This window comes from Rhea pennata, chromosome 1, assembly GCF_028389875.1.
Source record: "Rhea pennata isolate bPtePen1 chromosome 1, bPtePen1.pri, whole genome shotgun sequence".
Taxonomy (NCBI): Eukaryota; Metazoa; Chordata; class Aves; order Rheiformes; family Rheidae; genus Rhea; species Rhea pennata.
In genome coordinates this window covers 152,394,639-152,420,749 of record NC_084663.1, presented here as the reverse complement: position 1 = coordinate 152,420,749, position 26,111 = coordinate 152,394,639, and the positions used below count along the sequence as shown (strand labels likewise).

General features: G+C 35.9%; 1 protein-coding gene across 1 annotated transcript in view; it reads left to right on the top strand.

The window, feature by feature from the left end:
- The window catches only part of CUL4A (cullin 4A), a 41,852-nt gene extending 16,031 nt beyond the window's left edge, over window positions 1-25,821 (top strand). Inside the window, exons 9-20 of the mRNA XM_062601677.1 lie at window positions 2,222-2,289; window positions 6,808-6,926; window positions 9,444-9,636; window positions 11,056-11,160; window positions 12,944-13,054; window positions 13,385-13,470; window positions 14,503-14,610; window positions 15,779-15,892; window positions 17,106-17,211; window positions 22,078-22,250; window positions 23,155-23,307; window positions 23,617-25,821. Coding sequence (XP_062457661.1) covers window positions 2,222-2,289; window positions 6,808-6,926; window positions 9,444-9,636; window positions 11,056-11,160; window positions 12,944-13,054; window positions 13,385-13,470; window positions 14,503-14,610; window positions 15,779-15,892; window positions 17,106-17,211; window positions 22,078-22,250; window positions 23,155-23,307; window positions 23,617-23,712 — 1,432 coding nt within the window. The 3' untranslated portion in view covers window positions 23,713-25,821. The remainder of the gene's footprint in view (window positions 1-2,221; window positions 2,290-6,807; window positions 6,927-9,443; window positions 9,637-11,055; window positions 11,161-12,943; window positions 13,055-13,384; window positions 13,471-14,502; window positions 14,611-15,778; window positions 15,893-17,105; window positions 17,212-22,077; window positions 22,251-23,154; window positions 23,308-23,616) is intronic.
- The last annotated feature ends 290 nt before the right edge of the window (window positions 25,822-26,111 follow it).

The window sequence follows — 26,111 nt, the reverse complement described above, 5'->3', positions numbered from 1 at the left end:
GTAGCTTGTTCTTTCTTTCACTGAGGTGGAAACTAGATTGTGTTTTATGCTATGGTAAGAATGTGTATTCAGGAAATAGAAGTGTCACTGGCAGGGTGTGAATTCATACTTAACTTCACCTGCAGTACATTGTCATATCTGCCATATCTTTTTATTTAAGAGCATAACCAATTAGAATTAGCTTAGAATAACGTGGTTTTTTTTTTTTTCCAGTTTTCTAAGTGACATATTGGCATTTCATTGAGTGTTAAAAGGAATATGCTGAATAAAAATCTTATTAACTTAACAGTTTCTTCAAATATATAGCAGTGTGTATATAACACTAACACGTCTTGTTGGTGTTGGTGCATATTTAATATGAATTTTCTTTCTCTATATGCCATTTACAGGTTGGCTAGCTTCTTCAAAAAAATCAGTCCCAGTAAAATATATGATACTGTTTCTGTGTATAAAGTTAAAGCATATATACATACATATATATATATATATGTTTACTGTTTACATTAAAAAAGTTGATTTAATATTTCCAGGGTGTCTAGATGTACAGCAGGTCCTTAGTCAAAGGCTTAAAAACCTACTTTTAGAAGGCTTTGAACTGGTTTCCTTCCTTTGGATTAAGAAGAAGCAGCTCCTAAAGTTGCAGCACTTGAATTGTCCCCAGGTCATAATATCTCTCTGTGTATATGTGAAGAGAGCAGTAAGGATGCTAGATTTAGTTACTAGGTTTGAACCTGAGATGGAAGTGATACTTCCAGGACAAAACCATCATGGGAACACCATTCAAATCTTTCAATCAGACTGGTGTAACACGTGGAATGTGTGTTGCTGCAGCCCATAGAGTGATTTATTCAGCCCATCAGTACATGTCTCTTGCTGACCAGTCAGAATAAGCATGTCTCCTCGTCAGCTCAGTAGGTGAATACTTTATGCCATACACAAGATACATTTACGCTGATTTGTCAGCTAATGGTCAAGATGAATACTCATTCTCTTATCTGCTTGGCAGGAAATAGTGCACTGCCTCTCAGTCTCAAGCAGACCAATAATCCATTCTTCCTCTGTAGGTACAATACGTCTTCTAGGGCAAAGGGAATTATTGAATCCTTCTGCTGTTGGAGAGAGCAGCTGTAGATCCCAATAGTTGGAAGTTTCAGGGAACATGAAAGTAAACATAAAAATGGCCATATGTATTCAGACCAAGGGTCTATCTAACTGATATTTCATGATCACTTATGACCACACAAGGAAAGTAAGAATAGTGTAAGTCTATATGATGCCATCCCCTGGTACTCTTCTAGCTTCTGCCTATTTTCAGCTCAGATGTTTTTCTGAACCTGATGTAGTTTTCTTGTTTGATACTACCTAGTGAATCTCTTTCAAACACTTGTGCCTTCTCCCCCGGCACACAAACTTTTCCACTTACGACATCCTTGGCAAGGAGCTCAACCAGTGTACTAGCCCCTGTATGATAAATCATCTCCTTTTTTTTATTGTAAGCATGGCTTCTGATACCTTCATTGATGATGCTAGGCCTTGTGTTGGAATGGAAAGTGATCAGTCAGTTCCTTTTGGGTTTTTTTTGTTTGTTGTCAAATGGTAAACAATAACAAAAGCTTAGATGTTGAGGTTAGTTATCTTTTTGCACTTTTTATTCTACTAAGTCATAAAAGACATAAAGGAAAACTTGCCACTATTTCTTGGTGCAGTCTAAAATGAATGCAATAAAATATTTCACTGATAGTGAAAGTAAGGAGAATTCGAAGTCAAATTCAAAATGTTTGTGAATTTGAGGTGACTTGTGGTTCTCATTCAATTTTTACTTGTGTAGCTGTATAATACAATTGCACGAAAGTTTGAGTTTTGAGCATTACAAAGGTATGTTGTATTGCTTTGACATTCAAATTCTTGGATTTGGTATTTTTCCAGAAAAAAGTCAATTTGACTTTTTTGAGACAATTTTTTGTACAGATTTTTGACAGCTAAGTTTGTCTCTCTTACTGGAGAAGAACATACTTTTTAATTATATACATGGTCTATTGTTTATTGTCTTGACTTACATGACATATGATGTTTTGGTCTTAATTAGTAGCCTTTGTTTTAAGTAGAAAATTGTTGATTTTTTCATATAATAATGTAAATTATTAACAAGTATGCTGCAATGGGTGACGATTTGCTTGTACTCTAGTACTTCTAATATACTCTTATTGCCTTATTTATTTAGGAAACCATTGATTGCCTGTGTGGAGAAGCAACTACTAGGAGAACACTTATCAGCTATTTTGCAAAAAGGTATATATTTTTTTTTAAGTTAATGTAATCTATGATAAATAAATATCATAAGTCTATGGGCCCTGATGGGATGTACCCACAAGTGCTGAAGGAGCTGGCTGATGCAATTGGTAGGCTACTCTTGATCATCTTTGAAAGGTCATGGAGATCAGGAGAGATGCCTGAGGACTGGAAGAAAAGGGCAAGAAGGAGGACCTAGGTAACCACAGTGCAGTCAGTCTCATCTCAATCTCTGGAAAGTTGATGGAGCAGCTCATCCTAGATGCCTTCACCAAGCATATGAAGGATAAGGCAATCAGGAGTAGTCAGCATGGATTCACCGAGGGGAAATCCTGCTTAACCAACCTGATAGCCTTCTGTGATGGAATGACTGGCTGGGTAGATGAGGGGAGACCAGTGAATGATGTCTTCCTTGACTTCAGGAAGGCCTTTGGCACTGTCTCCCAGAGCATCCTCATGGGCAAGCTCAGAAAGTGCAGGCTAGATGAGTGGAGCATAAGGTGGATTAAGGCAGATCTCTGACGATTGTGATCAGTGGCACAGAGTCTAGTTGGATACCTGTAGGTAGCAGTGCACCCAGGGGTCAATACTGGCTCCGGTGACCTGGATGAAGGGACAGAGTGCCTCCTCAGCAAGTCTGCTGATGCTACAAAACTGGGAGGAGTGGCTGATGCACCAGAGGGCTGTGCTGCTATTCAGAGAGACTTTAACTGGCTGTAGGGATGGGCAGAGGGCAACCTCGTGGAGTTCAAGAAAGGGAAGTGCAGGGACCTGCCCCTGGGGAGGGGAGGAATAACCACACGAACCAGTATGGATTGGGGGCTGACCTGCTGGAAAGCAGCTCTACAGACTGGGAGTTCTGGTGAACAAGTTGACTATGAGCAGCAATGTGCCACTGTAGCCACTGGTATCATGTGGTGTATAAGGAGGAGCACTGACAGCAGGTCAAGGGAGATGATGCTGGAGTACTTCTTCCACTTTTGAGCTCCCCAGTACAAGAGAGACATGGAGCTACTGGAGAGAGTCCAGCACAGGGCTACGAAGATGATCAGAGGGATGCAGCATCTCTCTTGTGAGGAAAGGCTGAAAGAGCTGGTCCTGTTCAGTGTGGAGAAGGGAAGGCTGAGGGGGATCTTATCAATGTGTATAACTATCTGAAGGGAAGGTGTAAAGAGGATGGGGCCAGACTCTTGCCAGTGGTGCCCAGCAATAGGACAAGAGGCAACTGGGACAAACTGAAACACAGGAAATTCTGTCTAAACATGAGGAAAAACTTCTTTACTGTGAGGGTAGCAGAGCACTGGCACAGGTTGCCCCGGGAGGCTGTGGAGTCTCCATCCTTGGGGATATTCAGAAGCCATCTGGACATGACCCCATGAAACATACTCTATGTGACCCTGCTTGAGCAGTGTTGTTGGACTAGATGATCTTTAAAGGTCTCTTCCAACCTCAACCATTCTGTGATTCTCATATTCTGTAATAGCTACAGACTCCGTAGCTTTTATTTAATGAGGCATTTTAGCCATGGAAAAAAAAAAATCCACAGGGAAAAAAAAAAAGCCAATTCAAAAAAACTATTAAAACCACTATGACGAGTAGATTGTGTATAGGGGAACAAATATCTGAATGTAATTTCATATTTGTAAAGGTTGCTGAGTCCTCTAAATTTCCTTTGACTCCCTGCAGTGGGCTTAAAAATTAAAACTAGAACTGCTCATTTTCTAGAACTGTATAAACTTCCAAATGAGAGCTGCATTTATTATCATAACTTCTTTTTTTATGCAAATCACACAGCTCAATTGTGATAGCTTCATATATTCTTTTGATCGTATAACTCAAGAATCATGAGTTGCTGGAACTGAAAACGTGCCAAAAAAATGCACTTCATATACTTTTATCACTGTTTTGCTTTTTAAATGGCAATTTCCAATTTAAAATAGTCTTCTTACGAAGTCCTTATTCTGACATCTGTGCCTCCAAATCCTCATTTCTTTGTCCCTCTTGGCTTGTAATGTTTCTCTTTTTACTGAGTTTCTGGGTTTGGCCAATATTTCCTGAGTTTTAAATGCTTTGATCTAAATGATATTTTCCTTTTCTTGCATTAGCCACCTTTCAGATGTTAGAGCTTCTAGCAAATTATCCTGAAATCTTTGTTTCCGTCACTGCTGAAAAACAGATATATTTCTCCCACCCCTTTCTTGTTGACTTTATCATGTTGACAGGTGAACAGTTGGTTGGCTGAAGCTGTCCCATGAAAATTGCTCCTCTGGTGTTCTGGTATCTTCAAGCCTTATTGTGTTCATGTTTGTTGATGTTTTGGGGCTGCTGTACACATCCCTTTAATGTCTTCTGTGTCTCCTTTTCAAAGATGAACATATATCTTTGAGCTACTTTGGGAATTAGCTATTTTACTGTTTCTAATACATTTACGAAAATAAGCATACTCACTTCATCCTAGGTATTCTTAAGGTTATCCTAAACAGAGGGTAAGGATGATTAATTTTCATGTTGATAAGTGTCAATTTTGCTTGTTCTTCTGTTCAAGTGTTATTTTAAAATAATTTTTGCAGTGGCACATTTGTTTATCTGTTGGTTTAATCAGCAAATATATGACTTTTTGTTTTAATCTGAACTTTTTCTTGGTTTATAATGTATATTTACTGTCCATGTAAATATTGAAAGTTGCGCATTTTTATAGTCACTACATTTTAAATACATATATATTTAATATTTTTGGATTAGCTTTCACATTCTGTGTCTGCACTTAAAAATTAAACAAGTCTAACATCACTTAACTTACGTAACCTTTTGCATTCATTTGATCCAGGGCACACTGTAATCCATTTATAACATCCTAGTGTTCAGTGCAAGTAGAAGAAGACACTGCCTTTTTTAGGTTTTCTTCCTTAGGAGAAGGCATGTGATGTAGTCAGTTTGATAAAGAAAGGAAAAAAAAAAAAAAAAAAGCTTACAAATGCAGGGTATATATGAGAAACTTTTCTTTTTGTAATATTACAACTGCCATTTACTAGATAACTGGGTTTTTTCATTGTGAGTGTAATAAAATTTTCCAAGCACTATAGTAGTGCTTTTCTGGAGCTTGTGTGATGCCATGTGTCAGAGGACTTTCCTATTTTTTCCCATGTGACAACTCTGTGACAAAATATAAATTGTGCAATTGAAACAAATATGCCAGAGGAAGAAGCAAGGTTAAACTTTGTCAACTATGTTATAACAAAGCAGTTACTCTGTTTAACTGCTTTTCCTTTACCAGATCATTATGGAAGAGAGACTGCAAGCTGAAAGGTATTCTTACTTTACTAAGTAAAGGGCAGGTTGACCTCTTAAATGTAGGAGGTAATGCTTGGATGCGATCGCATGGACATTTCTTAATCCACTGTTCAATGCCAAAAGAACATCGATCACATCTACTCAAGACCTTGTAATCTGTCGTTTTATATAATTTTAGATTATATCTATTGTACTAGTATCTGAGTGTGTGCAACAGTTTACCTGACATCATTCTTGAACGTTGGTTGTTCTTCTGAAAATGCAAATAAGTTATAGTGGAAAATATTGTTAGTCCGAAGAATAAATTAGAAAATGTGGTAATTCGGTAGTGATTGAAAACCAGTTGTAATCTAATACCATTTAAAATTTGGAATTGATGAAATATATATTGTGTATGAAGTAGAGAAGTTGAACAGTATCAGCTACACCAGTGTGAATTGTCAACTTGTGTAAAATCAAGCTTTCTGCATTTTAAACTGTTGTAAATCTTTGTTATCCTCCGGTGTTGTGAAGCCTCTGCCACCACCACCACAAGACAATGCATCTCTGATTACATTGGGACTAAAGTCAGCATGCTCTCAAATACAAAAATATGTAGGTAGTTGTGATATGCTTTAGATTTTGCCTTGAGCTTTGCTTCTCCGTTCATTAGTCCAAGATCTATTTTCATGTAGGATGGCAAAGGCAGAAGTTGCCTGGAAGGAATTGGTAATCATTTACTATTACATCAGTATCAGTGTGGGCTATGCATAGCAGAACTGTAATCCCAAAACATGGCTCACCATGCTTCACAGAGAAAATCTTGTAAAGTATGTATCTTTCCCTACTTTACATTTAGGGCAGTTTACTTAGCTTACGGATTTATGACCTTCTTTAGAGGTTCTGTGAGATCTCATGATAAAACTGTACACTTAAAATTAAGTATTGTTGATAAATGTTCTGCCAAGACTTAGCAGTTTGTTGGTAAGGTATTTCAATTGAAGTAGTTTTGCTGTTTAAAGTATTATACCATAGGTTGTTTCAAGCATTTTAAAAAAGGGGATATGTTAATCATGAACGCTTGCTTTCTAGAATTTTTAATGTTGAAAAGCATAGTTATTACAGGATCTTGTCTTTCTGTGAGTTTTGTAGAGACTTTTGATTTTTCTAATCTATTTCTAATTGCATTTATGCAACTGTATTCAAATTTGTTCAAATTTGCTTTTTCTTCTAATTTTACTTTTTTAGGGCTTGATAACCTGCTTGATGAAAACAGAGTATCAGATTTGACTCAGACATACCAGCTGTTCAGCCGGGTAAAAGGTGGGCAGCAGATCCTTTTGCAACACTGGAGTGAATATATCAAGGTATTTTGAAAATTTTTTTACTGTTGACAAAATACATGCTGTTGACATATGTATTCTGTCAAAAACAAGAGCAATACATTGTTCAGTTGTATGTATCAAAATTCTGATTTAAACAAATAAGGGAGGAGTTGTTAATACTCCCCTACTCTTGTAAAACTCATTTGACAAGAAATGACAACACTTACGTTTTTATTTTAAATTGCTACTTGGAAATTGTATTCCATATGAGTTTGAAAAGTATACTAGAAGTTATTTTGGTTTGATTTGGTTTTAAGTAGAGTGGCATGCACAGGTATTTTAGAGTATGCTAGATTGTAGTATGTGTTGCATGTTGGTACAAATACAGTCAACTGGATACACATCTGTGAAACCAGTGGAACCTCAGAGTACTGCTGTTCTACTGCAGCTTTGCAGTGCTACATGTGACCACAATCTACATCAGTATAGTTAATAAGATGAACGTCTAAGCTATTTCGAAAGAATAGCCTCCTGAAAATAATCTATTACCACAGTAGTCTTTGAGACTTGTGGTTTGTTTTGCTAGGCATAATATGCAGGTGATAAGCTACCCCAGAGAATTCCTACTCTATTGCTCTTGTAAGATGAAGGCCACAAAGCTTTGTGCAAGATGTTTCTCTCCTGTGATGAGAGTTCCTGACATGGCAATTCTTTCCTGAATTGTCCTTTGGTATATCTGCCTTCAGGGCTAAGTGTGCATCATTGGTTCTTTTTAGATGCAACTTTCCTGTGTGCCTACATCTGGAGTGTGCGGCACAGGGGAGTGGGGAATAGTCTCCCTTGCACTAGCACTGAGACAGAATTTGCTCGGCAATGTCATGTAGTATCCCCATGTGCAATCTGTGGATTGGTAGCCGGCAGGGCCAATTGGACAGCTTGCTATAGCTGAAAAGAGAGTGTCTTTCTTCTTCCTTACTCTAAGATCACAGTCCTTGTGCTATTTGCCACTCCATAGACTCTTTTTTGATCTGCTTTAACACAGTGTCTGGGCGAGGTCAGTTTTCTGCCAGGTTAGTGAGTTAAGGAGGCTTGCAGAAGGGTGCTTTCACTGGTCCAAGGAGAGAAGCAGGAGTTCAGGGAAGGCAGAAAGCTGTGGGAGGGGAGACTGGCTATCGCTTTCACCAGCAGCAAACTATTACGTTTCCTCATCAAGCCTTATGCCTCTCAGAATCAAACTCCTTATGGCTTTGTTTTTAAGAAACCTCTTTATATGTGTTCAGGAAACTAGAAAACGTATTTTATTATGTCAGGAAATCCTCTCCTTTCCAACATTCTTTATGCCAGAACACACTGAAGTGAGACTTTGAGAATGTAAACTTTAGCTTGTGTGCCAAGAAAAATCATATAAGCAGCGCCAGAGTACTGTGGAGAAGGGCTGGGCTCTACTGTAGCCACCTTTTTTATGATTTCAGACATGTCACCTAGCTTTCTGTATCTCAGCTTGCCATCTGCAAAATGGGGAGAATTTTTGGTAACTTATGAACAAAAATGGTAGAGACTGTGAGATATCCAGACACTCTGTTAATGAAGGCAAATTTGTGCTGTCTGAGTGTAGGATACAGATGCTGGGAATAAGAACATTTGTCAACTTTGTCTTTATCTTGATTCGCTCTGAACAAAGTGTCTTGAGAACCACCTCAATGAAAGATTGCAGTGAACATTTAAATACTTAAGTGGAAACTCTGAGGTTTGTGAGGGATTTTCCTCTCTCTGTTTAACTATTGTGGCTAACATATTTTAGTTGATAAAAATATACTGATTAAATACTGTTTTACTGTTACTGTGCAGGTGTTCTTCTTTCTCACCTTAGGAAACTAGTCATTCTGTCTAGAGCAGTGATCAATGTTAGTAAGCCATTGTAAATTGTCTGATAGGTTGAAGTCCTTCTTTAAAGGCTGTTTCAGTTCAATAGAAAAAATGATACTAGATTTCTAAATTAAGGTTAGTGAACATAGGTACAAGAAAAGAAAGTCAAGTCTCTGGCTTCTTCTTGCAAATAGAAGTGTTTTTTGTCATGTCAGCTGTTTGTTTGGGGGGTTTTTTGGTTCTGTAGCCGTTATTGAGGGAGAAATCTTGGAGGGATGAGCAGCACCTGTTTCTGTCAATAGAGCTCTCCAGTGGATTTAAGAAAAATAGTAAAATTTTCTATTACGCTTACTGTTCTTGAGGTACTCTCTACATACTTTCTTTTTCATAAATCATGTAGTTCTGTATTTAACTGTAAACATCATGCAGTCATGTCTACTGTGCATTTTTATTTAGCTTTTGTCTTAAATGTATATAATCTTTAAGTCAAACGTGTTTGAAATCCATTAATGTTTGTCTGGGTTTTTATTTTAAATTCCAATACATCTCATCTTTTGAAAACATGAAGTCAGATAAGCAGTTCTGTAAGAAATTACTCTCTCTAATACTGAATTTTACAAAGGTGAATGCATCTGTTGGGGGAGATAGGTAGTACTCTAAAGTATTTTATTATCAAAAGTGTTTGTTTTACAGAACTTTGGGACAACAATAGTGGTTAATCCTGAAAAGGACAAGGATATGGTGCAAGAGCTACTAGATTTTAAGGATAAAGTGGACCATATCATAGAAGTGTGCTTTCAGAAAAATGAGAAATTTATAAACTTGATGAAGGAGTCCTTTGAAACATTTATCAACAAGAGACCAAATAAGCCTGCAGAATTGATAGGTACACAAATATTTTTTCTGTAAAATATTTCAAAAATCTGTAGAAAGCATGATAAGATAATGCTGCTGAGTATGCTAGTGTGATAGTGATGCAGTATGTATTCCCTTTTAGGAGACTTGTTTTGGGGATACTAGACAACAGCTAACTTGAGTGTTGTGGGTCCAAAAGCTTGGGCATGTTGTTAGGTGTGCGCGCAGTGTCCTGAAGGAGCACGTCAACTTCTGCTGTTCCTGCATTCTGCCTATTACACTGTGACTGGTGCTAGCAGTTGCTCAGAAAACATTGCTAATGCTATGAGTGAAGGGGGGAAGAGTAAGTATGGCAAAAAAATCGAAATAATTTTAATCAGAGTAGAGGAATTCTTCAGAAGATATTTATTTTCCACACCTTTTGGAAGGAAGGAAGAAGTATTGGCTATCTCTTCCAGGGCTGAAGTTGGGAGAACAACAGTTTTAAAAGCCTTCTGATATAAGGAGGTTGAATAGGGATTTTTTTCTCCAATCCCCTAAAGAGAATAGTAGTGCTTATTAAGGGGGAAAACAATAAAAGTGTACTATTTAAAAATACTGAGATTATCCCTGAGCTGGCCAGAGCTCTCCTGGCTCTATTTTGCTTGCAGCTGGTGACGCTGTGGCAGTTTATATTAGCAGAGGATCCTGCTCCTTTTTTTTTTTTTTTTTTTTTTTTTTTCTTACCTCTGTGTGTTCATTTGCCTGTTCAGCTTACTCAGTGGCTTCCTTCTAAAACCAGCTTTACGAAGGACAAATTGCCATGCATGCTGATGTAGATTAAAGCCATGATATGGCCTGCTGTTAATTGTGGATTGTGATGCTTCAGCTATTGCAGTGGTTTTCTTCTTACCCTGGTAGAAGTTTGGGTAGGGATACTAATGTGGCTTAATAAATGCTCAGCTGAGACTCATGGCTTAACCTTATTAGCATTCTGAAGCTACTAACTTGAAAGCATTGCTTCTGTTTAAATTTTGGTATGCTCATACCAAAGAGCTAGGGGAGCACAATAAAGGTCTACAGAAATAGTCCTATATGTTGTTTGTTTCTGTTTCTCATAAAATACATTCATATGCATTTTACAATTCCAAAACATTGTCTATCAACAAGTAACATGCTTGCAGTGAACATACACAGAGTTTAGGGAACTTTTAATACATAAATTGGAATGCTTTTGTCGTATTCATCCTTTTCTTGGTCAGTTTCTTTTGTGATGCTTTTCTGTTTTGGCAATAGTACACTGGGGCTCCATAACTTCACTGAACATAAGAATAGGAAAACAGAAAAGAGAAAATGTAGCACTTATACCATACTGTAATATACAGTTATATTCAAAGTGGGGGATACTTGAGTTAGTGATTCTAAAATCATGATTTCTTTAAGGTCCTGAACTGTATTGTTTTATTTGTAGCAAAATATGTGGATTCAAAGTTAAGAGCTGGTAATAAAGAAGCAACAGATGAAGAGCTAGAAAGGATCCTTGACAAGATCATGATAATATTCAGATTCATTCATGGTAAGGAATATCTGTTCACAGTTGCAATTATGAAAGTTTTCATTGCTGCTAGCAGTACTGTATTTCTGTGAATGTAAGATTTTTCTTCTAGGAAAAGTTTCTGCTAGAAATGGTCTTAAATTCAAGGTTGCCTTACATTTGATGGAGCCTACAATACATGCCACAAGTATGACAAACCTTTTCTTTGGAGAATGTCAAGTGAGAGACCTTTTACAGTTTGTGGGTGGAGACCAAAAATTTAAGAGGTGATTGATGAAAGTTTTTTCACATTAATTAATTATATCTCTTAATCATAATCTCTCCACTAATGAGAGAAACAGAAAGATTAGTGTAACTTTGTCTTTCCAGCCCACACTTGTATATCCTAGATACAGAATATGTGAAATCCTAGCAGTGAATAGCTTATTCCTCTTTTCTCACTGTGACTGAAAATGCAAACAGAGAAGCACTCAAAATTCTGAGAGAAAAAGTTACTGCTTTGTTTCATTGCTTTTGAAATGCACTTCCCTAAAGTACCTCCCTGGGCAAGCAAAACCATTTGAATCTGTAAGGAGAATATTTTAAAGTTGAGTGTTAGGAAAGCATATGATTGTGTCTAATAGAGATGCATGATAGTCCCTTTTAGGAAGGGGGGACTTCTATGCTGAATGGAGAATATGCAGGGATATCCAATTCTGTTTTAATTTGTTCTAGCTGTAGAGCTGTTTGCTCACAAAATCCAAAATATGGGAAAGCAGAGAAGAAACCAATCATAAAAATAATTCTGTTTGCATCATGATTCTTGTCAAATGCAAATAGTATTGGGTGGAGACAGTGAATGAATGTGGTATCAGTGGGAACTTGTCATGCTAAGAAATTAATTTCTTTCAGTCTGAAACTGTGACCAACTGTTTTTCTCTCATTTTTTGCAGTACTGAGCTAAAAGCACAAATTTATTTTCAGGTACCTAGTCTGCAAGATGCCTTTTAAGGGCAGATAACAAACAGTCAGTTTCTGAGCACTGGACTTACTGATAGTAGCTTGATACAGTGTCGTGATGCAGCACATTATCAGAGGGAAGGATGGAGAGGATCAGGGAGGATGGGGACTGTCTAGTAGTTTCTCTTCTGTGGGATCTGAAGATAAACATCTGAGACAATATTATGTGTGCATGGAAGGAGTTTGCAAGAAGGCAGGAGGGGGCTATTATAGACAGAGTAAGGATTGCCTTGAATTGGAGTGAATTGCTGCCTCTTAAAGATGAAACAACTTGCTGGTATCCTTGTACCGTCAACTAAAAGGATTTGTGGAAACTCTGATGTAAGATATCTGTCGTGCTTGTATGGCTTCTGTATTTCAAAAGACAGATGCAAACCTGGTGAAAAGATTTCTGTCACTTTTCCTTTATTTTAAGCTTTTGAAGGTTATTTCTCTATTAAATAGGAAATCTTGTTTTTTAATTTTAATAACTCATTGGAGGGAGAATTTAACCTTGGAGGGAGAATATTGTTTTGGGGTCCAGATCATTGCATGTGCTTTGCAACTGCTTCAGTATAGGAAATATAAGGCAGCGCATGTTCCTGGAAAGAAACAAAAGATGTAAAAATTTTGCAAAACAAACTAAGTAAACAGTTCAAAGATAAAAAGAGCTACTTGTGTGTTTGTTGTTGTTGTTACTGCATAAGGAGTGTTCTGCTGATTGATGTGACATGAGAAAGGATTTTTCTGCGAACTTGAAGTGTAATGATGCAGATACACTGTGTGTTTTAACTTATGTTTTAGTTTTATTTCAATTTCCATATAGGTAAAGATGTGTTTGAGGCATTTTATAAGAAAGACTTGGCCAAAAGGCTGCTGGTTGGGAAGAGTGCATCAGTAGATGCTGAGAAGTCCATGTTGTCAAAGCTTAAACATGGTGAGCATCTTTATGTGTGTTCAATATTAATTACTTTTTTGTCTTGCAAATTTGAATCCTTATTTTCTCATGCTTTAAAAAGTGACAGTCAGAAGTAATAGCTGAGCATGTTGGCAGCTTTCACTATTCTCACTGGGAACTATTGGTTTGGCCTTCTGGAACTGTGACTGGTTCATTTACTATACCTACATGGGAGGAGAATCCTTAAAATATGTACCTATGTGCAGATGCTCTAGACCCTGGCAAATCTAGCTCAGCTGTCTCAAGTTAAACCAATACTGCTTGGTCTATGCTTGTTTATAATTGTGGGATCTTTACTTTCTGTGACAGAATGTGGCGCTGCATTTACCAGCAAACTGGAGGGCATGTTCAAGGACATGGAGTTGTCAAAAGATGTCATGGTTCAGTTTAAGCAGGTACATTTAACTCATGTGTGCTGAATTTTGAGTTGTGATGGGTAAGAACAGACTTAATCAGTGTTACAGTTTTGTATTAAGCTAAAATAAGACAAAACAACTTTTAATCACATTCTGATCAAATTAACAGATTCTATTTATAGTTCTGTTTATGGAACAGGTATTATATATTGCATATCTGAACAGATTATCTTTTTCTACAGTTTTGATTCCTTTTAAAGTAAATTAAAGTCTAAATACTATTTAGTAATTTGTCTGACATTCTTTAAAGGCCATTTTCCTTCTTTCTGTCAACTGTTGTTGCCCTGATTGATTCTTTGTGAACATTCCTTGCTGGAAAAATTCCCTGAAGGTTACTAAATGCATAGAAACCCCATATGTCCGAGGCCCCTGAACTTCCAAATTGTTGATGACTGAAAAATTACATGGTGAAAATGCAGTACATGTGCTTGCCCTGTTACATTTTGTCTTGAGTAACTGTTTTGTGGCCCTGTTGGGGGTAGGATACTGAGGAAGAGGTCTGACCCAGGACAACTGTTATTGTAACAAATACTGTAATCAATTTTTTGTTGCAGACTCTGAAGCACAGTTAAACTAATGCTATATCCAAATTAAAAGAAAATATGTTGTCTAACAGGCATATTTAAGTTTTAGGGCATCCTTTTGACCTTAGAGTGCCTGTCCTGGCTCTGATGAGAAGTGTTTGTTCTGCTTTGTTTGTATGTGATTAAAGTTCCTTTGACCTTGATACCTTCTCAAGACAGTGGTCTAGTCTAGTATACCTTAAGCCATGTTGTTCTGTTCTTTTTACTTCCAGCCATTTGCTGTGTTTTGAAATGGCGCTGTGTTGTGTGACCATTAAATAGACATGACATTCAAAATCTTGGTAGAGCAAACCAAGGATGTGGCCTGTAGAAAATTTTAATTATTCTACTACTTAAATTTCTAACTTAAATATTTGTATTTTCTGTTTTAACATGCAAACAGAATTTTTAAAACCCTTTTGTGTGTGTGTGTTTGTGTGTATTTTAGTACATGCAGAACCAAAGTGACCCAGGAAATATAGACCTGACAGTAAATATATTAACTATGGGGTATTGGCCAACTTATACACCTATGGAAGTCCACTTAAATTCAGAGGTGAGTGTTTGAATTCTCCTTTTAAATACTCTTCAGAGAGTGGAATCATAACCTCTGTCATAGGGTGAACTAGTGCCCCTTGATTAATTTTTTTCTGATTAGACATTTGAGGTGTTTACCTCATTCTAGAGATTCCAAAATTGAAAGGAAAAAAAAGAAAAAAACATCGAAAATCCACTTTAAGGGATTACATTTTACTTAACATATTTTTTTACCTTTTTAGTAATTATAATCTAAAATTAATATTAAAATCTGTCATATTTCACATTGCAATCAAACACTTAGAAGTTTAAAAGTTCAATTTAGTCAATTTTTAACTTCATTGGTTATGCATTTTGATTCAGCCAAAGCCAAGTGTCTGCAAACTCTTTTTTTCTGTAAGATTCTTCCTTGGTTTTCTTTAGTATGTGTCTCAGAAAAGTAGCCAATGCTAGTTTTAACTGGCATTGGCCTGAAGAAGGTGTTTTTAAATTGATGGATTTTGAAAGCTCATTTAAGCAGTGATTTAAGTTGAAATACGTATTTGGAGTCCTGTTTCCTTTAATACCCTGCTCAATCTGAAGTGCAGCATGCACTTCAGGGGCCTGAGGTGATGTTCCCATCCAGCTGAGGAGGCTTTTGTGCTTTAACTCCCATGGCATCTTTGCATCAGCAACAGGCAACTTAGGAAGGAACCAACTTGAGCAACACATTGTGAAAATGGAGGAGTAAAACCTCTTTCTTTGAAAATCTTGGGAGGATTTTAAATGCTGGAATCTGACTTGACTCCATTGGGGACAAACTAAGAGAAGACTTTGGAAACAGATAGTAACAGTTAGTATATAGGCATGAGGTGTGTATCTTTTGTCCTATGAATTCTTTTTCAGTTGAAAAGTCCAGGAGAAAAGTGTTACTTATTTTCCTTTAGAAGGTCTTATTTCACTTTTATTAAAAAGAAAAAAAAAACACCAGTGAAATTAGAAAGCTTTAATTGAAATGAGATTTTCTTTTGTGTACAGTAGTACTGGTGTACTTGAGAGCAGAATTTAGCCCTTTGTTTTTACTTCTGTGCACAGAAACACTTATTACGAAATACTGTTGAGAGAACTAAAGAAGTAGCATGTATGGAAGCACCTAGCATGGCTGCACTGGAATACCACTACTAAACTTTTGTCTCTTTGCTTTACAGATGATTAAACTTCAAGAGGTATTTAAAATGTTTTACCTGGGAAAACACAGTGGTCGAAAACTTCAGTGGCAGACCACTTTGGGGCATGCTGTCCTAAAAGCAGACTTTAAGGAAGTATGTTCATTTGTTTAATGCTTAAGCAGTTGGTATTAACTTTAAGTCAATTATTTGGAATCTAATTGTGTTTTGTATTTTCTGTTCAAAGCAATAACACTTTTATGGAAGAACAAGCACATTTGTTTTTTATCTTTTAATTAAACCAAAATCCTATGTAGCTAAGTAAAAGAGCAATGTGATAGCTTTCAGTAATGTTTGTATTGGTTTGATAGGATGTGTTGCTCATTCAAGTAAAGGAAGTTGTAATCAAGCAGGACATCACTGAAAGAAAAGAAACGCATTTTCTTTTTATTTTTCTAATATGGAACTATTTTGGTTAAGTATTATTTTCATAGAAATACTGATGACACTTTTAGAATGCCTCACTAAAACAAATATACTGAAGGCTATTAGTGATGTGATGACTGTGATTAAAATTTAAATACTAGCTGAATTATTTAAGTCTTAATAGTGATATTGTTTCTTAATGTGGCTTTTGTTTTGTCTCATCGAATATCTTGCATTGCTAATAATGCAGCTTAAATGTATGAAAGCAAAGACAAAATTTAATTCTTTTAGTAACTCACTCTGAATTTGAAACTTCAAAGCTATGGCATTATGTAACAATAAGATGGATAGATTTGTAGTTGTTGATTGGCAAGAAGTATTTATTGTAGACAGCTCTGTATGAAGAGTTTAACTTATTTATCTCCTTTTCATTGCATATTTATACAAACATTGTGCTACAGATAAATCGTCACTGTGTATTCCAGTGGACCAAAGTGAACTTTTGGTTCTTTCATGTTTGATCTCATACTGAGATTTTATGCATCAGTTTGCTCATTGCTATTAAGTGAAGCTTGGGTGAAGTATGAAGCAGATTTGCCATTGGTAGCAAAGACAAAATTTCTCTTATTACAGCTAAAAGTAAATTTTGTGAGGTAAATACTGGGTCATTCAATGACCTTTTGGTGTGTGCTGTATTGCTACTGGTAGATTAGCAAAAAAAAAAAAAAAAAAAAGTTTTTAAAATATCCTGTTTCCTTGATACTGCATTCAAGCACATGCTTCTGTGTGATGGACATTCCAAAAAGCACATTTCCTCTTCCTCTGGAAACTAAAAAAAACCACAAAACAACAAAAAACAGCTTCTGTAACCTGACAGATTTTTGAGATGCAATAGAAAATGCTCTAGATCTTATTTATAATTATTTGATATTTTCTCTTTTAGGGAAAGAAAGAATTTCAAGTATCACTCTTTCAGACGTTAGTGCTGCTTATGTTTAATGAAGGGGATGAATTCAGTTTTGAAGAAATCAAAATGGCCACGGGTATAGGTAGGAAGAGTACTTTTGTGATTCCTAAATATTTTTGTTGAGTGATTACCAAACATGATTCTACATATGAAGGCCTAATTTTTAAGTTTGTCATGATTATTCAGACAATCTTTATGAGTTAATGGTATATACATGCAAAAAGAGGTGAACAGAAAACACTGCTAGACCTTTCTAGTGTAGGTAAAATAGATGCTTCGTAATATTATTAGCAAGGGAGGTATAGTGTATGCCATTATTAACAGCCCATCAGTTTTACAAAATATATCATTACAATTCATAAAATTCAAGTCAAGATAAAGACTATTTTTCTGTACAGGTTGTTTTAGTTCTATTACAGTTTAAAATGTTGTATTTTAAAATGATCTGTTGTAGAACAATGTCATTTTGGAGTCATATGAGAGAGAATATTGGACTATTTTTGAGATAGTCTACATGTATTCCATTACTGTTGCAAGAATGCCCCATTTAAAATAGATCTGATTTGTTAAGAAAATAAGTGCCTAATTGGGAGTGTACTTTGTAGCTCTCCTCTGCACTTTGCTTCTGAAGGCAGAAAGGACAGAAATGAAGAAAACCACAGTTCTTTTTATGCCTCTATCCTCTATATTCCTATGTTCTTTGATTTTTTTTTTCTCTATAATTTTTTACTCTTCCTTGAAATGGTTACAGCCATTAGCATTAAAAAGGAAAAATCCACCATCTCTTTACTACCTGAGGCTTCTGCATCAACTAGCAGAACATACCAGTAGCCCTTTTGTGGAATCATAGAATCAGTAAGGTTGGAAGGGACCTCTGGAGATCATCTAGTCCAACCTCCCTGCTCAGCAGGGTCACCTAGAGCATGTTAGACAGGGTTGCATCCAGGTGGGCCTTGAAGATCTCCAGAGAAGGAGACTCCACAACCTCTTTGGGCAACCTGTGCCAGTGCTCCGTCACTCTCACAGGGAAGAAATTCCCCCTCACGGTCAGGCAGAACTTCCTGTGCTTCAATTTCTGCCCATTGCCTCTTGTCCTGTCACACGGGACAACTGAAAAGAGTTTGTCCCCGTCCCCTTGACACTCTCCCTTCAGGTCCTTACACACACTGATAAGATCCCCCCTCAGTCTTCTCTTCCCCAGGCTGAAGAGGCCCAGCTCTCGCAGCTGTTCCTCATAGGGCAGGTGCTCCAGCCCTCTGATCATCCTCGTAGCCCTACGCTGGACTCTCTGCAGTAGCTCCATGTCTCTCTTGTCCTGGGGAGCCCAGACCTGGACACAGTACTTGAGGTGAGGCCTCCCCAGGGCTGAGTAGAGGGTCAGGATCACCTCCCTCGACCTGCTGGCAGCACTCTTCCTAATGCAGCCCAGGAGACCAGTGGCCTTCCTGGCCACAAGGGCACATTGCTGGCTCATTGTCAATCTGTCATCCACCAGCACTCCCAGGTCCTTCTCTGATCTTAAGATCAGCTGCACAAAGAAACTGTTCAAAAGATATGTGAACACACACACACACACGATTACTGCATCAAAGATTCTGTTTTACAAGATACTGCAAAATACATATTTAAAAGATATTGTAAAATCCTGTAGTATAGCATGATATGTTTCAGAAGGCATTACAGGCCAGGCTTCCCATCCTCCAAGCTTCATGTTGCTTAGTCATCCATTCCATTACTGCTAAGGGAGTGGAAGAAAGCCCATTTCAGTGTTAATGATAAGCATCAGGATAGACTAGATAGACTCATTAGGTCAGAGTACAATGGTTGCAGAACAAACAAATTCATGCCAACCTGATCCGATTCTGTGTTCTTATCTTGCATTACTGTACCTCAGAGTTTGTGCTCTGACTGCCTTACAGCAATAGATAAAATCTGCTGCATTATATTCTAGCACAATAAAAAAGATTTCAATAGACTGTTTTTAAGGCAGCTGGCTAGAATTTATTTCCTAATCCATATTTTGGTTGGGAGCCACTTATGTTATGTTATTGCGTTGAGTGCCACACCTATGTTTATCTGTGCTTTGGCTAAATAGCACATGAATGCGTGTAATGAGGACAGTTTGTGGCCCTCAGAGTTCCCGCAGGCAAGGATGACTGAATTGAAATCTCTGTCTTTCCAGGCTCTACCTAGACAAGCATTCAAAGCTGCTTTAGAGAAGCCCCATTCTTGTCTAGGTCTTGCATAAAGTCCAGGTCAGTCCATCCCTAAGGAGTATAGTAGAACTAGATAAGGACAAGCAAGGATGCAAGGAAATATCAAAGGCGTGGAACTATTCTCATGCAGAGAATGGAGAGTTCATCTCTTAAATTTGGGACGTGATAATTTGGAAAGGGGAAAAGGAGGAAATACAATAGTTTGTAGAATTATGAATGGTTTAGAGATGTGAGTTCACTAGCTGACACAGTACAGGAATTGAGTCATTTTTTAGCTTTTCTATCTTTTAGTAGTCAAATTAAAGCACAGGTGTTGGGTGAGATACCCATTTTGATAAAATCCATATAACAGTTCATTTGTTGTACTTGTTCTCAGCTGAAATTGAGTTAGCTATCAGAGATTAATGGCAGTCTTTAAAGCAATGATTCACAAACTTTGAATCAGCTCACAGCTGTCAGCCCTCAGTTTCTTGCATCTACTTTGATTTTTAATTGAGAACCCTATAAAGATCATCATAAATTATATTCTGCTTATTTAATATGTTCTTGTGGATGTCTTGCTCTATAAGCCTCGTGGATAATGTATTGGAACCATCGATGTAAAAGATTTGGCATTTTCCAGTGTTACAAAAAAAATACTTTGACAACCTCAGTGATCTTCCCATTCTGAATCAGCCTTAGCAGCTGTTCCACATGGGTTCCTCAGATATATCAGTTGTGTCTCCTCAGCTGCCTTGTTAACTACAGTCTAAGATAGGGCCAGTCAGATAAATACTTGCTTGTTTCTCTCAGAAGTTATACTGAAAATACAAAAAAATGACAAGCCTGTATGGCAGAAATCAGTAAAATTGTATGACTTAAAACTTTCAGTTGCTTAAGTAAGCATTTTAACAAAATCAGACCTGCTAGCAATTTGTGTTCAATACTTCACTTGGCAGGAAAGGACAGCTAGGACCAGAGTATCACTTCTTTGTTACTTCTTTTATACCTTCATTATCTGCTATATATGTTTTAAATAGATGAATATGATTTATTCTGTGATTCTATTCTCCTAACACTTATTCACATTTATGCAGCTTCAGTTAAAGGTACATAGCTGTGTTTACATTATAACTAGTTTTGCAAATGTCTTAGCAGAAATGCTGGTTATCAAGACAATTTGGTAACTGATCTCTACATGCATTTCAGTCTTTCAGTCAATTGTATCTTTATATTCCATGCTTATATGACACAAAATACATATTCTTTTGTGGGTCAAAAAAACATACCTCTTAATTTTCTTCATGCTAGGTAAAAGAGCTACCTCATGTTACTAAAAAAAAAAAAAAAAAAAATCACAGGGACTTCTGTCTCCTTTGGGATATCACTGTCTTCATCATTCATCAGTATTAATTAACTGACCATAGCAGAAACTTGTGTTTTGCAGTCAGTGTCACAATAAATTATGTGTAATCTCTCTCAAGTTATGAGATTAATTCTTATGGATCAACTACAATAACAGAAAATACAGACTGTGACTCAAAGAAAGAATGGTTACTTTCTCTTTGGTAACTATGCTTCTTGGAGATGCGTTGACAAATACATCCCATGTTTTTACCTGCTGTTCTCACTAGTGTGAATGCTTTTATAAGCTGCGATTTTTACTTCTAGTTCAGGAATTGATAGGCAACTGCGGATTCTTTGCATTTTGGCATTCTGTAGCCTGCAACTTAGCATAGAGAGGAGAAGCAAAGCTTCAAACTATATTGAGTGTTTTTAACAGCATTCTTGCACAGAAGATGCTTGTTTGTACACCACCACAATTCAAAGATCTATGTTTACTGTAGGCAAAGTGCCTCAAAAACATGAAACTTCAGAAGCGCCTCTTCAGTCACTGTGATTTAATGTTTTTTTTTTTTTAATAATAAAAAAACAGCTGGAGGATTTTTTTTAATAGGGAAAAAGTAGAAATTTTAAGAATTAAGAATAAAATAGTGTTAATCTTTTACTTCTTTGCGCAGTTCAGCACTGGATTGCAAAACCTTTGTTTCAATACTTAGACTAGAGCTCTGTTCAGGAGATCTGAAGTATTTCATGATAATGTTTATATTGTGAATAAAACTATTGCAGAGGCCATTTTAAATCTGGATCTTTGTACAAAACTTTGCAATATAATGGTTAGAAGTTTTTAAACTTCATTTTATCTGCTCATCCAAATGATTTGAGTTTTAAATCTTACAAGATAAAATTTTCCTCAACCACTGGTCTCTAGTAGTTTCCTGTTGTGTACCTTCTAACAAAACAGCTGCCTGTCAACTTAGATTTCTATGCAGCTTTTCTTTTTTCTTTTTTTCCCCTGGTATGTATTGAAAATAGTGATTAAATTATAAAATGACTTGGAGTTTCTTGTCATCAACTGATTTTTCATTTTCAAGTCCTGTTAAAACAAAACAGAAATTAAAAAGTAAACAGGTTTACAGTAATGTGAATTCTTCTCTGATACTATTTTGAGTAGAAAACTTACCGAGATGGTTATTCTTGACCTGTATAATTACACACATGTTCTCAATATTTTTACATAAAATAAGTGAGACCAAGCTTGAAGGCTGTAAGTTGTGTTACATAATTAGAACTTAGCTAGAAGATATTAACACAAAAATAGTGTCTTTATGGTTATATTTTTAGATAATTGTGTAAAACTTTTCACATTAACCTTTTGGTCTTTATCTCCCATACTTTGAACTTCCTCATAGAGGACAGTGAATTAAGAAGAACTTTGCAGTCTTTAGCCTGTGGTAAAGCACGAGTATTGATAAAAAATCCAAAGGGAAAGGATGTAGAAGATGGAGACAAATTCATGTTTAATGGTGACTTCAAGCATAAATTGTTTAGAATAAAAATCAACCAAATCCAGATGAAAGAAACAGTATGTATTTTATTATTTATTTTTTTGCATTTATTCTGGTTAAATTGACTGTTTATCTGCATGTCCTACCTGAAGAGATCTCTGCAATTCCTACAGAGATTTTTTTACAGCTTCTCCAAAAGCTTTTGCTTTTGAAAGGAAAGAGATTTTTAATCTTTGTATTAGTCAGAGTGATCTGGCCTCACAGAGGCACTAAAGATTGTAAATCTTATTGAAATCGAAGCAATTTAGGATCCTTTCTGCATTTGTGCCTCTAAAAGCTTTCATCTTAAACTGATACACTCATACCAGATGTTTTGATCCATCTTAGAAGTTTTCGTGGTATGGATGAAGCGTTGTTACTGTATTAAAATTCATGAATCAAATGTTGAAATACCATTTAATTTTTTTCTTTTTTTAATATTTAGAGCTTAAGAGGGTTACTAAAGTCAGTTAACTGCTTTTGTAGTGGATGTTTTGCTGGACTTGAATTCTTGAGTTCTTGACATCAGCTGACATGTTTTAATTAAAACTGAGTTGTTTTTGTTTCACCTTTCCATATTCAAATTCCTAGAAGTCAAACTGGAGTTAAGCAATTTTCTTCAGAAGAATACTGTATTTGGCCTGCCAAATTCTTGTATGTTCTTTTAAAAATGTTAAATAAGTTCTTAAGACTTTTGTATAGAATATTGATTTAATATAAGTTATACACGATTTTTTTTTCTTTTCATTATCCTTAATTTTATCTTTGGCTTGCTCTAGCACCATACTTCAGAGTCTCTTAGTTCTTGGTGTGCAGTGATGTATATATCTGTCCCTCTCACAGATAAGAATAAATGTGTTTTGTTTAATTGAAAAAATTAACTCTAGAAATATTATTGTTAACATTAAAAAGTGATATGGTGTGATGTTGTATGTTCCTTAGGTCGAGGAACAGGTTAGCACAACTGAAAGAGTATTTCAAGATAGGCAATATCAGATTGATGCTGCTATTGTACGAATAATGAAGATGAGAAAGACTCTTGGTCATAATCTCCTTGTTTCTGAATTGTATAATCAGCTGAAATTTCCAGTAAAGGTAACATTTTTTTTTCAAACAATCTTAGAATTATCTAAAAATATGTTGTATTCTTCTCCATTCTGTTCCATGAGAGTAAGAAATTTGAAATGTAACATCTGAATCAAATGTGAAGATTCAGATATTAAAATGAATACGTTAACAGAAATGAGCTAGGGTATCAGTGGTTAATTATGTGTAATTTATAGTTAGATTTTTTTACATGGTGTGTTTTCTTATGTAGTTTTTAGCAGTCCTTTTAAATAAAATATACAATCTTACATTTGCATGTATATCATTAACTGCTACTAATCTCATCTTTTCTTGTAGCCTGGAGACTTGAAAAAGAGGATTGAATCTCTCATTGACAGAGACTATATGGAAAGAGACAAAGACAACCCCAATCAGTATCACTATGTTGCATAATGGAGAGGAAATCCTTTTATTAAAAAAAAAATCAAGAAAACAACAAAATCATCCAAGTATATCTTCTGGAAGCTGAATACCTATGCTGTTCCAGACTTTACAATTAGCAGATTTCAGGTTGACATATATTACTCAACCAGCTGCATGCACTGCTATGGAAGAGAAGCAAAATGATACGTTAATTGGATCATCTTTGTTAAGACTCCTTAGTAATTTTAAATGTGTCGTTTTTATTTCTTTTAGTTATTTCTTTTGTTCTTTGAGGTTCTTGAAAATTTGTTTCTACAGTTTTGTTTAACAATGTCATTGAAATTGGATGGAAAGATAAAATTATTTAAGAAATACTTCTGTAATAGATGCAAGTCTGGTTTATTCATGTGCGTGTTTCTGACTGCATCCATGGAGACCCTATATGCTGCATTCTTTAGCTACAGCGACAACTTGGGTAACTTTTTAAAAACCCTTAATTGATGAACACTTATGTACAAGCAGTGTTGTTGAAATACACTGAATTTTTGAAATTATGCACCATGAATACTCTTAATCTTGTATTCATTCAGTTTTCTTTCATATGATTATAAACTTCAGTCTGGTTTGGATAAATCAGGTTTTGAAGCGAGATCCTTGAAGTGCCAAGAGGACAACTGTGTTAATGTGTGTAGTGAGCTGTCTGATTATTTAGCTAAGATACTCATTTGTGGATTATTATTTTATTACTGCTTTTGCTGGTTTGGGTGGCAATTAAGATTTGAGTCAAAGAGGCCCTACCTCATTTTAGGGCAACTGGTTTTTATCACTGTTCATGTAATTGCCGTAAATTTAGTTTTGCCTTTAAAATCACATACAGGGAAACTATTGTACAGTGTGCTCCACTTAAAAATAAATAAAGAAAATAAAGAAAAAATAAGATTTTTTTTAAAAAAAAGACTTTTACAGTCTTGATGCTATGAAAGCATAGTTTTTGTCATGAATGACTAAGGCTTTTGTGAGTATTTTGTTACATATTGTATATATGTAAGTTGATTTGAATTGAAGAATGGAAGACATTGTAGATCTGTTAGATAATTGTAATTATAATGAAGATACTTTTGTGGTAATACTTACAAGCTGCTGCTTATTTTCAGGATTTGCATAATAGTGTGTTTCATTCTGATAAAGAGCTACCAAAGGAGTTTTGATCATGGCATAAGAATTTAACTGAACAATATTTTCTTGAGAGATACCTTACTAAGTTTAGGTAACATGGGGTTTGTGCATCAATTAAAAGACCACCATCTCTTCTTAAAATAAGCATTACTAAAAGTTGACATCTCGTGAGTTTATGTATTAAGTCCTTGTTTTGTCATCTGATGTCATTAACTGTATTGCATTCTTCTGAATTATTTTTATTCCCTTTGTGTTTAGAAACTAAACATGTTTAGTTCATTGTATTTAAAACATATTTAATATTGTAATTTAATGTAGACTTATTTTAATATTTGACTCTTCAGTTAATTCAAATAAAAACTTAATTCCTTAGCCTTTGTGAGAATGTAGCACTTAAGTGTACTTACGCAATATGTTGCTTAGTGTTAATTGTAACACTCACCTTGTAACTTACTTTCACTGCATATGAAAGCTAATCAGCTCCATCTTAGTAGGCGTTTAAAACAAAAAGAAGCATATGCCTCACGAAAGTATAATGGGCGGGGGTTTTATCCATATAGAAAGTTGGCACTTTAGCAGACATTAATTTGATAGTATATATATCAAGAATTGAATGTGTACTTTGTTCCCTTTCTGAACCCCAGTTTCCTGGTTCAAGGGTTTTAAACAATATATTAAAAGCAATGGTGTTATTTTGAAGATGATTAAATGGTTCTGCCTTATGAAGTAGTGTTGATTGACTGATTAAAAGCGCTGAGATATGCATTTTTTTTTAATTGCCATAGACTAGAACTTCTTGGCTGAATTACTCTGCCTGGTATACCAATTAAAAATAAGTTGTTACATGAGCAGTGGAAATAACGAAGCCTGTCTCTGTATGAAGTATATGTCTGTTGTCGTATACTGTATTCCCCCTTTCTTGCTTCCTGTCCTGCAACTGCAATAGCATCAAGAAGCAGTGTTGCGGAGGGTTTTTCTTATTAGTTCTGCCTTTCTATTAGTGGGAGGAGGGGTTTGGTTCTCCTTTATCTTCCTGGTGATTTCCACCCACTGCCTCACTCTGAAGATTTTTTTATTTCTCCAAGTTGGTCTCAGAGTGGCCTCAGAGGTTCAGAAGCTATGGGCCATGTCATCATGTGGCTCTCTTTCTCAGGCTCTCCATTTTAATCTGGCTTCCTCTTATTCGTCCTCCAAGGATATTGTATGTGATAAATAGGTAAGCAGTTTAGAAGTAATACATCATTATTAGATTA